Below are 17,010 nucleotides of genomic sequence, written 5' to 3' on the forward strand. Positions count from 1 at the left end.
ATAAGGGATTTTTGGTCTGTAGTTTTCTTGTGATATCTTTGTCTGATTTTGATGAGAGTAATGGTGGCCTTGTGGAATGAGTTGAGAGGGGTTCCCTCTTCTTCTGTTTTTTGGAAGAGTTTATAGAGGATTGTTATTCATCTTTAAATCTTATTTGGATTTGTGATGGCGTCCTTGGTAGCTTGCCCTTTGCTTTTATAAACCGCAGAAGAGGCTTGTAAATGAAGACAGGAAGGTGGTGTTTATGCTGATTGGTCCCTTTAGAGTAATTTTACTACAGTGAAAGTAGAGGATTTTAAATAAAACTGAGTCTTCATTTTGCCTCCTTCTATGAAACAATGATAGATGCTCCACCACTGGAAGACATGCTTAGTTTCAGAAACAAATTCAAAGGTTTTTATATCTTAAATTAAAATTAGAAGATGTCTTTCAGTGCCATCTCCTCAGCTGAGCCATGGGTGCATGCCCAGCTCACTGTCCCCACTTTAAGAAATCTTACCAGTAACCTATAAGTACAAATATGTCTAGAAACATTACTTAAAAGAGCCTGTTAAGAAGTGTTATACTGACCTTCTCTTGAGTAAGAGTCTGAGAACAAGGAGAGTTTGTTGAATCCCAGACATCACGTAAGGTAATATGAATAATAAATATTTAGATTGTCTTCCTACATGTTGCAAGGTAATTTTTGGTCATTAATCACTCCACTAGCTCAGTGGGAAAAATTAGCACCGAAGAAGTAATAACAACTAATGTTTACTAAGTAATTACTATGTGCCAAACACTGTCTTAAATCCTTTATGTATACTCTCTCTTTTATTTTTCATAGCAATATTATGAGGTCAATGCTAACATTATTCTCCACTTTACAAATGAGGAAATTTAGAAACAAAGAGGTAATCTTAGTTGCAAAGAATGCTGGAGCTGGGGTCTGACCTAGGTTATGTGACCCCAGAACATGAACCAGAATTTGGAGTAAATTATATGCATCCCAGGGATTTAGACTCAGGGTCTCTGTATTCCAAGTTCTGGGTTTGGAAGATAAGTCTTTGTACTTCTTTTGATGAATAATAAAATTTGCAGTACACTCCTTCCTTCCTTCCTTCCTTCCTTCCTTCCTTCCTTCCTTCCTTCCTTCCTTCCTTCCTTCCTTCCTTCCTTCCCTTCCCTTCCCTTCCCTTTCCCTTCCCTTCCCTTTCCCTTCCCTTCCCTTCCCTTCCCTTCCCTTCCCCTTCCCTTCCCCTTCCCTTCCCCTTCCCTTCCCCTTCCCTTCCCCTTCCCTTCCCCTTCCCTTTCCCTTCCCCTTTCCTTCCCCTTTCCTTTCCCTTTTTTTTGAGATGGAGCCTTGCTCTGTCGCCCAGGCTGGAGTACAGTGGTGCGATCTCGGCTCACTGCAACCTCTGCCTCCCGGGTTCAAGTGATTCTCCTTCCTCACTAACCCTGTAATCTCCTGGGATTACAGGTGCTAGCCACCACACCCAGCTAATTTTTCTGTATTTTTAGTAGAGACGGGGTTTCACCATGTTGGCCAGGATGGTCGCAATCTCTTGACCTTGTGATCCGCCCGTCTCAGCCTCCCAATGGTGCTGGGACTACAAGCGTGGGCCACCGTGCCCGGCCTGCAGTCTACTTTTTAGAAATGTTCATAGAGGGTATACTCAGATGGTACTAATCACTTCAGATTAGACAGTTTCTGCAGGGATAATTGAATAGGCAAGTTAATAAAATAAATATTTAAAATGCATTGGTTGATTAATGTGTTGGAGGGTAAGTGATTTACTTGTACATATTAATTATTTCTGCAAAATAACTCTATGAAATGGTATTATTATCACTTCCATTTATAGATGATGCCCCTGAAACAAAGATGTGGGTAACTTGCCCCGGGCCAATTAGCAATAGGCCCAGATTTGAACCCAAGCAGTCTTGCTCCAGACTTTCTGTTTTTAACCATTCTACATTGCAGTTTCTCTAAGTAAATAGTCACCTAAAATATGGTTACAACAATACAATCACACCAAGAATATAGTTAGAGATAAGACTGCATCATTGTGTTTGTGCATGTGGAGACTGCAGCTGCTTCTATAGGAGATAAGCACCAAGCTATCATCTGTAGGAGAGAAATGTGTTGTAAGTGAAAGGAGGAGGAAAGCTGTTTTGTAAATATGAGATAAGCTGAAACAAATATAGAAATATGAAAAGAAAAAACTAATTTTCAAAAGGGAAGTTTTTAGCCTGTGCTTTAATAGAAGATAGGAATAGACTATGGCATGCACTTGGAAGCTGTGACAGTTTGGTCCTGAGAGCTCTGTGGCTTGGGAGGGTTTGAAGCCATATCTCAGGGGTAAAAAGGAACCGTTTGAAAGGGCAATTTTAGAAAATGACTTTGATAAGCTTCATTAGTAGATACAGAGTTGGAATCAGCAGATTAATATAGGCTTTAATTGTAAGTTTCTATGAATGTAAGAAACATATAGAAATTAGCAGGAAAAAATCTGACCAGTTGGGATGGTATTTCTCCTTTAGTGCCAAAAGTGTAACAGTTATTTTTTTTCTCTTGTGGCAGTAAAATTAAGGGCCTGGATTTATTCAGCAACTTTTCTTCATGAGAATACGAATATATTCCCAGACATTATTCTATACTTTTCCTGTGTGGTGTTCTACCACCAATGTGGAGTTATATATTTAGACCTCTGTGTTTGGGTGGGAAGAGAGTAGGCCCACTGGCAGGCAGTAACCACAGAGCTACATATATCTGGGCCAGTATTATTCCAGACATGTGGATCTTCTGGTCTGCAGCCTTGACAAACTTCAGAGTTCCCTTGTCTCCTTGTACAGATGTGTGTACCTTTTGATCACGAAGGCACTGTTATGTCTTTCAGAGTTTGTGGGAATTTGCAACTTTGAAGGATCATCCAAATTATCAAATAATTTACATATGATGATTATTAAATTGAAGTTTCTAATTTATTATTGACAAAAAATAAAAATTACATTCACATCAAAAGCAGATAAATCAATACTACCCACCTTTCCTGTTTCCCAGATGCAAACAAAGCTAAGTGGAAGTCAAATATCAATATACAGGTGCTTTCAAAAAAGTCTTTTGGTCTGTTTCCACTTTCAAGGTAACCTGGTGGCTTCTTCTCTCAAGTCCTCACACAGGTATTCAGGAATACCAGGATGGCGTGCCCGAGATTCCAACAGCCTGTATTACGGTGGAAGATGCAGAAATGATGTCAAGAATGGCTTCTCGTGGGATCAAAATTGTCATTCAGCTAAAGATGGGGGCAAAGACGTATCCAGATACTGATTCCTTCAACACTGTAGCAGAGATCACTGGGAGCAAATATCCAGAACAGGTGAGTGAAGGAGAAGGCTGGCCTAAGAATACAGTTTCCTCTTCTAGTTTGAGTTATTAGAGATAGTTTGGGAAAGAGAGAACATGAAACCACCTAGATGGTCCTCATATATTCATCGAAGGCAGAAGCTTTATATATATTTTTTCTCATCAAAATTTTACCATGTTTACCATCTCATACCAGTCAGAATGGGTATTACTAAAAAGTCAAAGAATAATAGATGTTGGTGAGGTTGTGGAGAAAAAGGAATACTTATATGTTGTTGGAGGGACTATAAATTACTTCAACCCCTGTGGAAAGCAGTTTGGAGATTTCTCAATTAACTGAAAATATAATTAGCATTTGACCCAGCCATCTCACTACTGTATGTGTAACCAAAGGAAAGTAAATTGTTCTACTAAGGTGATACCTGCACTCAAATGTTTATTGCAGCACTATTCACAATAGCAAAGACATGGAATCAACCTAGGTGCCCACCGGCTGGATTAAAAAAATATATATGGTCTTATATATACCATGGAATACTACCCAGCCATAGAAAAGAATGAAATCATGTCCTTTGCAGCAAGATGGGCACAACTGAAGGCCATTATCCCGAGTGAATTAACAAAGAAACAAAAACAAAAAGCATGTTCTCACTTACAAGTGGGAGCTAATCATTGGGTACACACGTACATAAAGATTGGAAGAATAGGCTGGGCACGGTGGCTCAAGCCTATAATCCCAGCACTATGGAAGGCCGAGGTGGGCGGATCATGAGGTTAGGAGATCGAGACCATCCGGGCTAACACGGTGAAACCCCGTCTCTAATAAAAATATAAAAAATTAGCCGGGCATGGTGGTGGGCACCTGTAGTCTCAGCTACTTGGCAGGCTGAGGCAGGAGAATGGTGTGAACCCGGGAGGCAGAGCATGCAGTGAGCCGGCACCACTGCACTCCAATCTGGGAGACAGAGCGAGACTCTGTCTCAAAAAAAAAAAAAAAAAAAAAAAAAAAAAAAAAAAAAAAAGAAAAAAGATCGGAAGAATAGGCAATGGGGGCTCCAAAATGGGGGAGGGAGAGAGGGAAGCAAAATTAAAAAAAACTACCTGCTGGGTACTACATTACTCTTTGGGTGACAGGTTCAACTGAAGCCAAAACCTTAGCCTCACACCATATGTCCATATATCCCCTGAATCTAAAGGTTAAGTAATAAAAAATAAAAGTTTTACCACATTGATTGAAGAAGGGCAGGAGTAATTGCAGGACAGAATGGTATTTGTGGTGTGCAAGTTCAACCTCGGAACAGTTGAGAGTGGTATTTGTCCATATGTGTTGTATTTTTTCCATTTGAAGCTAGCCTGGCATTTGAGATAAAACCAATAGTTAATACTTATTGTGCCTATTGTGTTAATTATCTTATTTAATCCTTTCAAAGCTTATGAATTTGGATATATTTTCTGTATTAGTCCATTCTAACATTGCTATAAAGAAATACCTAAGACTGGGTAATTTATAAGAAAAGAGGTTTAATTGGTTCACAGTTCTGCAGGCTGTACAGGAGGCATGGTGGCATCTGCTTCTAGGAAGGCTTCAGGGAGCTTTCATTCATGGCAAAAGGCAAAGATGGGAGTGAGGTGTCTTACATGGCAGGAGCAGGAGCAAAGGGGAGGGGAGATGCCACACACTTTTAAACAACCAGATCTCATGAGAGCTTACTAAACAAGAACAGCACCAAGAGGATGGTGCTAAATCATTCATGAGAAACAGCCCGTATAATCCAATCATCTCTCACCAGGCCTCACCTCCAACATTCGGAATTAAAATTCTACCTGAGATTTGGGGAGGGACACAGATCTAAATCATGAAATTTCTTCATTTTATACGTGAGAAAACAAACCTACAAGGAAACTCAGTTACCCAAGGTCCACACAGCTAGTAGGCAGCTAAGAAGGAATTCAAACCCAGGATCTTGTGACTATTAAACCAAGCTTTAAACCAGTTTATATGCAGTTTCCAGAGTTTATGAATTTATCTGCAAATAATGGGATAGTATGCAAGTAATTAACAGAATTATTGTGAGGACTAGATTAGGTAAGGCACATTAAATAGCTTTGTCGAGTGTTTGGCACATCATAGACATGGAGTGTTGGGCACATCACAGACATGGAGTGTTTGGCACATCACAGCTCACTGAATGTAAGTTTCCTTTGTATGGCATAAAGTGTGCAATAAACACTTTTTATAAGGTTTCTGGTGCAAATCTCATACATTAGTTATTGAAATTCTAAAAATGGAACTTAGAAATGTTATTTAGAAATTTCAGGCTTGTATTTAGTTTGACAGCATCAGTGGGATGAAGGAAAGTGTGAAGAGTGATGGCGTTTGGTGATGAAGAAACAAGTCTTCTGCATATGACTTCTCCCAGACTAAGGACTGGGAAACTCAGGACTCAGGACTTCTCCCAGACTTGAGGGCTATACTGCAGTAAAGATTCATTTTAAGTTCAGGACTCCTTTCCCTCTTCCAAAATCATCTTCTTCAGGGACCTGGACATCAACCATGGCTTTTGCCACAGGGATGATGGAAAACAAGAACTCAGTAGAATCACAGGGAGTCAGACAGCTATAGAGAAACTGTGGTTTCAAACAGATAAGCCCAACCTCTTGTCCCTTTAGGAAACTCATAACAACAGAAGAGCCGAAAGTCTATATTTCAGACGCTAAATAGTCAGATGCCTTAAAGTGTAATCCTTTTCAGGTATTTTCCCCAGTCAATAGTTCCAGGATAAAGTTTTGTCATCATCAGGTAGCTAGCCTAGGGCTTGAAGGGTTTAGGATTATAATATTATTGCTGTCTGGGTGAGCAGGCTGGGTGAGCTGGCCTGAGGTTGTAGGCAGGTGGGTGGCAGGGTGAGAGTGAGTTATTAGCATCCTTAGTCTGTAGCAGCTAGGGAGTCTCAGAATCTGAGGCCGAAGTATTTAGGCAGAGGAATTCTTGAGAGCCAGAGGGCTAAGATATCTGACAGCTTCCCGAGGGCCATAAACATCTTCTGGCTGGGAGAGCTTGGGCCTATTTATCAGCTCAGCCTGGCTCATTCTTTTATTTTTTTAAAATTGGCTGAATTGAGGTATAACTTATATAAAATAAATCAACCAATCTAATGTACAATTTGATGAGTTTGGAAAATGTATAATGTAACTAACTACTACCACAATTATAATATATAATATTTCCACCACCCAAAGTTTCCCTCAAGTTCCTTTGTAGTCCATCTCCAACTCTACCACCCTGCCCTGGCAGCCAGTGATCTCCTTTCTAGTGCTATAGTTGTTTTTGTTTTTTAATTTCATACGTAAGTGAAATAATATAATTTGTAGTTGTTTTCGGTCAGGCTTATTTCACTCAGCATAACGCTTTTGAGATTTATCCATGTTGTTGATTCAGTTGTTTCTTCCTTTATATCCCTGAGTAATATTTCATTGTACAGATATATGACAATTCGTTTATCCATTCAGCAGTTGATGAACATGTGGGTGGTTTCTAGTTTTTTGATTATTGTGTATAAAGGTTTTGTGAACATTCTTGTACTAGTCTTTCCATGGACTTGATGTTTTCATTTCTTCTGAGTAAATATCTTGAAGTGGAATTGCTGGACTGGCCTAAATTTAGGAATTGCTGGACTGGCCTTCTATCTGTCAAGATGCTTCACTCTGTGTTTTGTCAGGGTAGCACCTTCTCCCAGAAGGTAGATGGACAATTTCAGAGCAATCATGAGATTTAGGATGTTGCCTAGAATTCCAAGAGTCGATCATAAATACTTTGTTACCAATATGTAAAAGGTAGAAGTTTAACAAAAGTTCTTCCACAAAGAAGTAACAGCATTACTTCCACAGAAAAAAATGAAAATTAGCACAGTAAAGTCAAATCTGTGGTTGCATTTTGTGGAGGGAATCTGCATTCTAACTGGCCTGGAACCACAGGGGACATACAGACTGTGAAGGCAAAGCAAAAAGCATGAAATCCCTCTTCAGGTCTTAGGTTGGCTAATGAGCCTGAAAAAGAATTGCCTTATCCCCAATAAATGCCACTTCTTCCATGAAGACTGCTTTGGTAACATTCCCCTCATCCCAACACTTCATGCCACTGTTACGTTGTCATCTCCCAGCACAACTTGCAAATGCCCTGAGAGCAGGCACTCTGTTAACTCTATTTCCTTTCTTTTCCTTTTTCCCGCCTCTAATGGCTATTTCAGGACTTGGCATGCAGTGGCTTCTCAACACATATTTTATTTTGGTAAAGTGAAAGAATAAGTAAAGAAAAAAATGGTTGGAGGATGTTACTAATCTCGATCGTCTTTAAATCTAGAAGTTTTACTGCCCTTTTAGAATACCGATTGTTCATTGGCACATTGAACCTCACTGCTGAATGTAGCTCGACATGTCCAAATATGAACACACTGGCTCCCTCCTAACCTGATTTTTTGTCTTAGTTTCTTGTTTCTATTAAATGAACCATATTTATCTATCAGCAAAGTTACAAAACTTCAAGTTATTTTTCATTCCTTCTCCTTTATCACTATCCTACAGTCAGGTATCATATCCTATTCAGTCTATTTTCAGCATATTAAAAGAAAATTCTGTTCCTACCTTGCCTGCTACTACAGCCTTAATTCAGGCCCTCACTGTTTCCCCCCGATTGTTTTTCTTCTGGTCTTTTCCATACTTCTTTGCAATGAAGTTCAAAGTTATTTTAAAACATTTGATATCAACATGGTGATTCCCTGCTTTCAGGTCCCTCTCTCCTGTTTCTTATAAGATAAAGGTTGTGATATAGATAAATGCTGAGGTGAGTGATCAGAGGTGAGCAGAAGACAGAGGAAAAAAGACAGACAGGGGAGTCAGGGTTAGATAGGAGGCAGTTATAGTAAGAAGAAATTATATGGTACTGTTCATAAATGAACAGAAAATGAGAATGAAGAAAGGGGAAAAGGAAATGTATGATGGTGAAAGGCAATGTCTGGTGGAGATCAAGGTCAACTGAGAACTGATCTTTCATAGGCCAGGGAAGGAGTTCTGCTCTAAAGTCTAGCAGATTTTCCTGAAATCATTCATTTTTAAGTTATCAGTAATGCAGACAGTAACTTAAAAGTTGGTTTTATAATTTAGGTTGACTTAACTTCTGCCTGACACACCCTTGCTACTTTGCTCCATAGTATACTAAAGAATAGTGGTGCTAAATAACTTATAAAATTAGCTGCAGTGGAAATTATCTCTTTAAAAGGAGATGGTCTGTTGAAATTACCATTATTCTGCCTGCAGAATAATGCAAACATCTTTGGAGACTTGAAGGTAGGCAAAGGGGAGGAAGGTGGGTATCTTAGTCTGTTTTATGATGCTATTGCAGAATATCATAGAATGGGTAATTTATAAGAACAGAAATGAGATCAGAGTTCTGGAGACAGGGAAATTCAAGAGCATGGCACTAGCATCTTGCAAGGGCCTTCATGCCGCATCATCCCATGGCAGAAAGTGGAAGGGCAAGAGATGGTGAGAGCAAGAGAGCAGGAGGGGACCAAACTCCCTTTGATAACAAACTAATTTTTGAGATAATTAACCCATTCCTGTGATAATGATATTAATCCATTCCTGAGGGCAGAACCCTCATGATTTAATTACCTAATATTAGGCCCCACCTTCCAGCCATGTTGCACTGGGGATTCAGTTCTCAACACATGAATTTTTGGGTGACATATGCAAACCATTGCAGGAACTAACACTAGGCAGTGGCTAATAGATACTGTTAAGTGATAACACCCAGCATAGTTCCTTACATCTCATCATCCATGCACAGAACCTTAATAAAAGTAAAGCAGTTAGCATGTAAATAATCCTTCTATTTTGGCCCAAAACCCATGGGCAATATGTGGTAAATTTCAGCTTTAGAAGAGTGTATATGTGATTGATAAAGTATTAGTACATTTCAAAACCCTGTTGCATAATTCATCCATAAGCCTGGACTGAATTAACCACAGGCTTTAAAAAGATGCCAATAGGCCCGGTGCGGTGGCTCACGCCTATAATCCCAGGGAGGCCGAGGCAGGCGGATCACGAGGTCCGGAGATTGAGACCATCCTGGCTAACACGGTGAAACCCTGTCTCTACTAAAAAATACAAAAAAAAATTAGCCGGGCGTGGTGCTGGCGCCTGTAGTCCCAGCTACTCGGGAGGCTGAAGCAGGAGAATGGCGTGAACCCAGCAGGCGGAGCTTGCAGAGAGCTGAGATTGCGCCACTGCACTCCAATCCAGGCGACAGAGCGAGACTCCAGTTTCAAAAATAAATAAATAAATAAAAATAAAGATGCCAATAATGCAAATACTTTATTGGGTTTCACTTTGTGAAAATAGCAGAATAGGGGTATTATATACCTAAAATCCACCCTCTTTCCAAAAAACCCATGGTGGCACATTCTGTTTCCTCTAAGCCCAGAATTTTCACTCCACTCTGACTTCCTCAGAAACTGTGCTCTCCTGTGATTCAGACATGTTGTGCAGGACCCAGAAGATCTTGGACAGTGTGCATGAGTGCGCTTCTCTGGGGCTACAGCAGTCCTCTGGAAGCTCTGACATTAGCCTCTGAACTCCATTCTCTCAGACAGCTTCATTCCTGGGAAATCATGGTATCTTTAAGACCCATCTATGGTTGAGAATAAATCCGAGTAGGTGAAAATTAGTGCTTTTTGATTTCTGAGCTGATACTTCATAGTACTAAAATAGCAATATTATTTCTACCCCCACTTATTAAGGAACTACTTTGCATTTGAAAATTCAGAGGAAACTTCTTGCCATCTGTGAATAGGTTTTATTTTATATTAACTCTGTAGAGGTTATCCTAACAATTAAAATAGTCTTAGAGGCAGAGACAGAGAGTAGGGATCGTAGAGATTTAGTACAAACTCCATGACTTTCAGATTAGGAAAATGGACCAAAGAGAACTTGTCCAAGAGGACACAGCAGATGTGTGATACAAACACATCTGGAATATGACTCTAGATTTCTAGACTCCCCTTTCTTTTAACCTCTAAGAGATCCCATTATGCGTGGGCGTTCCTTAGTTGAATGGTGTCTAAATTTGAGGGCTATACGTTGATTCAGGATATAGGCAGTGCCATCCTTACCAGGTCATTTTTATAGGAGAAATTGTACTTTCTCTCATGCTTTTTCTCCTGACATCTTTTCCCTAAGCACAAAGAGCTCTCATATCCACTGTCCTTTGTTGTCTCAGAGTTTCCTTAGAGCACCCATGAAGGAGTTTCACCTGGGAAAGTCTCCTGTGCTTGATCCATTGATTTTATGTATCCTCCCTCCAAGTCCTCCTTGGGTCATTTCTTTTTAGCTCCTTGTCACTTTGGAAGAGGATCTGATCAATGCATCACTTCTGGGGTGTTAATGACTCTTTATGATGCCTTATTCCCCTGTGCCACTTCACACCCCTTCATCAATCGGCTACTCAGGTCCCTCTTTATCAGAGGGCAGCAGAAAAAGTCAAAATAGATGCACTACCAATCGCATTATATTGTAAAATAAACTTTTTTTAGAGATAATTTTAGACTCACAACTATTATGAAAATAGTGCAGAAAGTTCAAATGTACACTTTGACCAGGCTAACATGATCAATGATCACATCTTACAAAACCATAGTACGTTAACCTGTTGAGGAAACTGGTGAGAGGATACTCCTGAGAGTGAGCTGCTTTCTTGGAAAGCGAGGGCTGCCTTGTGGGCGTCTCTGTGTAGCACCCAGTACGGGGTCAACCTGCTCTGACTTTAGCCCCCTTAGTATTTTTCCAGTTTTAATTTATGATGCTTTCATGATTTTCCACAAACAAATGAACAAATAAACACAGAAGGAAGGCTGTGCTTGAATTGACCTGACCGGAGGACAAACTGATTCTAAACTGGACTCTCTCACCAATAATGGATTCTCTAATGTTGACTCTTGGGGCTGGCCCATTTCTTTTGATCCCCAGCAATTTCTTAGGTTTTATTTTAAGGTTTGCTTAGTAAAGGCAATATTTTTAAAATGTTAATATATTCATGAATTATTCTGAAGTTATTGTATGGAAAGACAAGTGGGATTTTGGAGTCGTTGGCGGTTGATGGTACTCAAACCCATTTTGATAAGGTCTTGATGCAGCGAATTTTTTTTTTTTAACATGCCTTTTTCTTCCAGCAGTTATTTTCATGAGTTCAAAGAACAAATTCAGTTTTATATGCCAGTATTATTTTAAATATGGTGCAGTACTGTGAAGGCTAGTGGGGAAGCTTGAAATGAAAACTCTAGTTTGTTAACTGAATACTTCACTCTTTCTTTTTTTACTGTGGGGCAGGATTTCTCAACATCATCTCTATTGGCTCTTTGGGCCAGATAATTCTTTGTCATGAGGGGCTGTCATGTGCATTGCGGGATATTTAGCAACATCCTTGACCACTAACCACTAGTTTCACTTCCTACCCCACACCACACTTCCCACAGTGCTGAGCATCAGAAATGTCTCCATACATTGCCAAATGTCCCTTGGGGGACAAAAGCCACCCCAAGTTGAAAATCGCTGATGTGAAGTAATGGAAAGAAGACTAGATGGGTGTTGTGAGGCTTTGGTTCTGGTTTTATTTCTGCCACAAATAAGCTGAATGGCTTAATCCTTCATCTATAGAAGGAGGTACTTTGTCTGAAAAAGCTTGAAGGTCATTGCCAGCCCTAAAATTCCATTATTAAAAAAATACTGAAAGATGAAAAAAATACTTAAAGATGAAATTTATCATCAAAATAATGGTAAATTCTGTGTACTATTAAATAGCAACAAGACATTGTGGAAGCCCTTTCTAAAGCTAGTGCTGGAGAAGAGCATTATTTACAAAGTAAGTGTGTTGCTGTTTTGTTTTGTTTTTAAATTCTGTGTGCAAATACAGTTGGGAACATTCCTATTCAAAAAGTTAAACAGGCTCACTTTTTCTGTGGTACTTCTTAAGCCTTTAATGTGCTGATGTGCATTGGGAATCTTTAAGAGGTAGCTTTGCAGTATTCTGCACATTTTTGATCATGGAACACTTTTTTCAGAGTATCCTCACATGAAACATTTTGTGAAACAGTAAGATAGAGGCATGAGTTTCGCTGGGTAGATTATGTTTTAGTGTTTTTGTATTATATTCTTTTCTTCAATTGCTCTTACATTAATTCAGCATCTATTTATTTATTGAGTATCTGGTATGTGTGAGGCACAAAGGTTATAGCAATAGCTTGGGATGGGCAGTATGCTCTGTACATAGCCTGTAAAATTTGCATCCTGTCTCTTATATTTTGTTAGTAGACTATTTTGCCTTTCTGGATATAAATATCACCCTTTCCTAAGATGGGAGAACTTACACAGAAGTTGAGAAATAGGAGAGGCCCATTAGGAGAGAGCCCACGGTGGGTCTGGCATGCCATGTGAAGGGCTGGGGCTTTGTCCTATAGGCAGCAGGGAGTCACTGCAGAGTTTTAGCAGTAGGTTTGCATTTTAGCTCACTCTGGCCACTGCATCCTTTTGAGTAGGCAAAGATTGAAATTCAGCCAGGAGATAATAGAGTTTGAACCAAGACAGTTTAAATAGTGTTGGAAAAGAGGAGAAGGATTCAGAAAATGTTTGGAAATAAAGTTGGCAGGAGTTGTTGAAGTTTGGATATATGAGAGAAAAAGAAGTAGAAGTGCAGTTTGGGTGAGTAGGAGAATTCCTCCATTAATTCTATAGGAATTTATTGAGCTCCTACTTTGCTGGATATATTAGGGTTCTCTATAGAGGGACAGAACTAATAGGATATATGTGTATATGAACAGGAGTTTATTAAGGAGATTGACTCACACGATTACAAGGTGAAGTCCCATGATAGGCCATCTGCAAGTTAAGGAGCAAGGAAGCCAGTGGTGGATCAACCTAAGTCCCAAAACCTCAAAAGTAGGGAAACTGACAGTGCAGCCTTCAGTCTGTGGCCGAAGGCCCAAGAGCCCTTGGCAAACCACTACTCTGAGTCCAAGAGTCCAAAAGCTGAAAAACTTGGAGTCTGATGTTCGAGGGCAGGAAGCATCCAGCTCGGGAGAAAAATGGAGGTCAGAATACTTAGCAAGTCTGCTTTATTCTAGCCTCACTGGCCATTGCTTAGATGGTGCCCCCCGGATTGAGGGTGGGTCTGCCTCTTCCCGTCCACTGACTCAAATGTTAATCTCCTTTGGCAACACCCTCAAAGATACATCCAAGAACAATACTTTGCATCCTTCTATCCAATCAAGTTGACACTTAATATTAACCATGGCAAGTTAACCCCTTGTCAACTTGAACCCATACACATCTCCTGAAATCATATATAATCTCCAAATAAAGACAGTAATTATGCCTAACATAACAGAGCTGTCCCTTGTACAACAGGGGCACACTAATCCTTAACTTAAATGCTATTACATAAAGTTAACAATACTTAAATACTGATGAAATCAATAAATCTTATGTCACATGATAAAAGAAAATGAAGGTGTTTTCTTAGTGCAAGTGTATACATTCACATATTCTTAACTAGGAAGTATTCACAATTATAGTCCTCTTTCTGTAACTGGCCATGTGGTTGTAGCTGGTATTGATGACTACCTTTTTCTACTGCCTATTCTGTATTCCCTTTGCCTTCAGCAAGCACCTCAGTGGGTCGTAGTTTTTTACCTAGTGTAGTGACCCAAACCTTCACTCCTGAAGGGTCTGGGTCGTTTGCAGTCATGCCTGGATTGGGTTGTTGTAGTTTCCTATTGACCATAATCACAAGGCATGGTAATACTAGGAGATGCCATAAGGGATCTCTTGTATTCCATGCATACTCTTCTTTATCTCCATTGTGGGATAGTAGACTAATTTTATCTTGATAATCCGAATCACTCACCCTGGCCAACACTATAACTTCCTTCTTAGCCTGTTGACTTAGACGTGGTCGGAGCCCAAAGTGTCCAGATGGCAATCTTAACTTCCAGTTTAATAGAATCATTGTTGTGTCTCCTGGCAACATTCCTCCCTCTGAAACTAAGACTTCTAAGCCAGCAGAATGTAATGTCGTGGGAACAGAAAGCAAGAATTTTACTGGTAGGTTACTAGGGGTGATGGTGAGTGATGCCACTTCCACTTCCACCCCTTGTTTCTTGGACCTGTGAATCCTGGCTATGGGAGAAACAGTACCCGGTATTGGATGCTGATTCAGATCATACACAGCCATCTGAAGAACTTCACTCGAGCCCTGCAAAGCCCTGCAAAGTATTGTCACCTAGTTGGCATTGTATTGTGACTTCAAAAGTCATTCTACCATTCTGTCAATCCAGTTGCTTCAGGATGATGGGGAACATAGTAAGACCAGTGAATTCCATGAGCATGCACCCATTGCCACACTTCTTTAGCTGTAAAGTGAGTGTCTTTGTCAGAGGCAATGCTGTGTGGAATACCATGCCACACTTCTTTAGCTATAAAGTGAGTGTCTTTGTCAGAGGCAATGCTGTGTGGTATACCATGACGGTGGATAAGGCATTACATGAATCCATGGATGGTAGTCTTGGTAGAAGCATTGCGTGCAGGATGGGCAAACCCATATCCAGAGTAAGTGTCTATTCCAGTGTGAACAAACTGCTGCCCTTTCCATGATGGAAAAGGTTCAATATAATCGACCTGCCACCAAGTAGCTGGCTGATCACCCTGAGGAATGGTGCCATATTGAGGGCTCAGTGTTGGTCTCAGCTACTGGCAAATTAGGCACTCAGCTGTGGCTGTAGCCAGGTCAGCTTGGTGAGTAGAAGCCCATGTTGCTGAGCCCATGTGTAACCTCCATCCCTGCCACCATGGCCACTTTGTTCATGGGCCCATTGACCGATGACAGGGGTGGCTGGGGAAAGAGGCTTAGTGGTGTCCACAGAATGAGTCATCCCATCCACTTGATTATTAAAATCCCCCTCTGCTGAGGTCACCCTTTGGTGAGCACTTACATTGGATAGAAATATTTTCACAGTTTTCTACCACTCAGAGAGGTCCATCTTTAAAACTTTGTATGTGCATATTATTCTGTTATCAAATATTATCAAATTGCCCTCATAGCACCATAGCTGCGTGGTAAGATGGGCAATTAAACAAGCAACAGTGATAGAAGGTGGTAAGTGCCACAGTATGGCAGCTACATGGTTCTATAGCAGCTCATTTGAGGGCAACCATCCTGGTCTAGGAGGCCAAGGATGGCTTTCTGGAGAGATTCAGTTTATTCCTACTAAAGAGGAGATTAATTGCGTGCTAGAGATTATAAGGATGGGATTGGGATGAGGTATATTACAAGGTGAGGAAGTACATATGAAAGCCTGAAGAATAGTGTTATTCTTTTTTTTAAGAAATGTGATGTGACTTCCTATAACTTCTGAATTCATTTGCTAATGAATCCTGTTTTCATGGAGTTATCCTGTAACATAACCTAAAGACAAAGACATGGCTTTTTTAATGTATATGTGTTTTTATAAATAAGTCATTGAAAAGCTCAGTAATCCCTTTGGAGAATGGCTTTAGCGTTGATGCTGTCAAGATCCTTGTCGAAAGAATAAACCAAATCTGATTGACCTGGTGGATAAATTCATTCCATACATAATTGAATAGTTAGAGACTGTACAGTAAATGCAGTTTTGCCCTTCATCTGAATATGTAGTCTGATGATTTGTGAAAACTTTCTTAGTAGGAACAGCAGGTTATTCTGCCTGGGTGGGAGCCTTTTTACTAACTTAAGCAGCTGTTTAAACTTTCATAAGCAAAGTAATTATTAAATGTTTCATGAACATATTGGTTAGAACATTTGTTCACATTTTAACCTTGAGTTGGAAAGTTTTAGGGGGGTGGGGTTAAAGAGTTTTAAGCTGGCAAATTCATTCTTTTTTTCTTTCTTATTATAAACATTTTATGGCTTAGAACCAGCCAACCTAAATCATGGAAGGAAAAATACATGTGTGGCAAGCATGAGACATTTCATTGTTTGTTTTTCAAATTTCTGAAATGTACTCATAGCTGTGCATGCCTCTGGGCTCATAAAGACAGAAAATGGAAATAGCTGAAGCCAGACAGACTGTTTTAGATAGATAGCCACCCAGGTAGGCAAGGCAAACCTTGGAGGTTACTCTTTCCTGAACTCAAGTCATATTAATGTGCCAAAATGGGATTTTCAAGGAGGAGGATATGATCTTTCATAGGTCTGAACACCTTGCCTTTTTAAATGATGGAGCCATTTATTCATAATCAGAAGATGAGGAATAATATACATTTATAGAGTACTTATTATTTGGCAAGTTTATATGACACATAGCAGTGTAGGTGTTTCTCATACATTATCTCCTTTAATGTTCACCACAACTGTGTCAAACAAGCAATGCTGTTATACCCACACCACAGATGAAAAAATGAAGGCTTAGAGAGGTCACATAATTTGCAAAGCTTCTGAGTGGCTGAGCCGGGATTTAAATTCATCTGTCCTATCCAAGAAAAATTCATTATCCTGTACTTCTTAATGGTGTCTTTTTATTCTAGTTTGTGAAGTGCTGCTACCAAAGAGTTTCCCATTTTACTTTAAATGAAAAAGAAAA

The 17,010-nt window shown here is 39.9% G+C and overlaps 1 protein-coding gene across 2 annotated transcripts in view; it reads left to right on the forward strand.

The window, feature by feature from the left end:
- CPQ (carboxypeptidase Q) overlaps nucleotides 1-17,010 on the forward strand; it is a 502,032-nt gene that overhangs the window by 236,072 nt on the left and 248,950 nt on the right. For both annotated transcript variants that reach the window (XM_030937692.1, XM_030937691.1), the window contains exon 4: nucleotides 3,152-3,359. In XM_030937692.1, the coding sequence (XP_030793552.1) occupies nucleotides 3,152-3,359 (208 nt within the window). The remainder of the gene's footprint in view (nucleotides 1-3,151; nucleotides 3,360-17,010) is intronic.

This window comes from Rhinopithecus roxellana, chromosome 9 (assembly GCF_007565055.1).
Source record: "Rhinopithecus roxellana isolate Shanxi Qingling chromosome 9, ASM756505v1, whole genome shotgun sequence".
NCBI classification, from domain to species: domain Eukaryota; kingdom Metazoa; phylum Chordata; class Mammalia; order Primates; family Cercopithecidae; genus Rhinopithecus; species Rhinopithecus roxellana.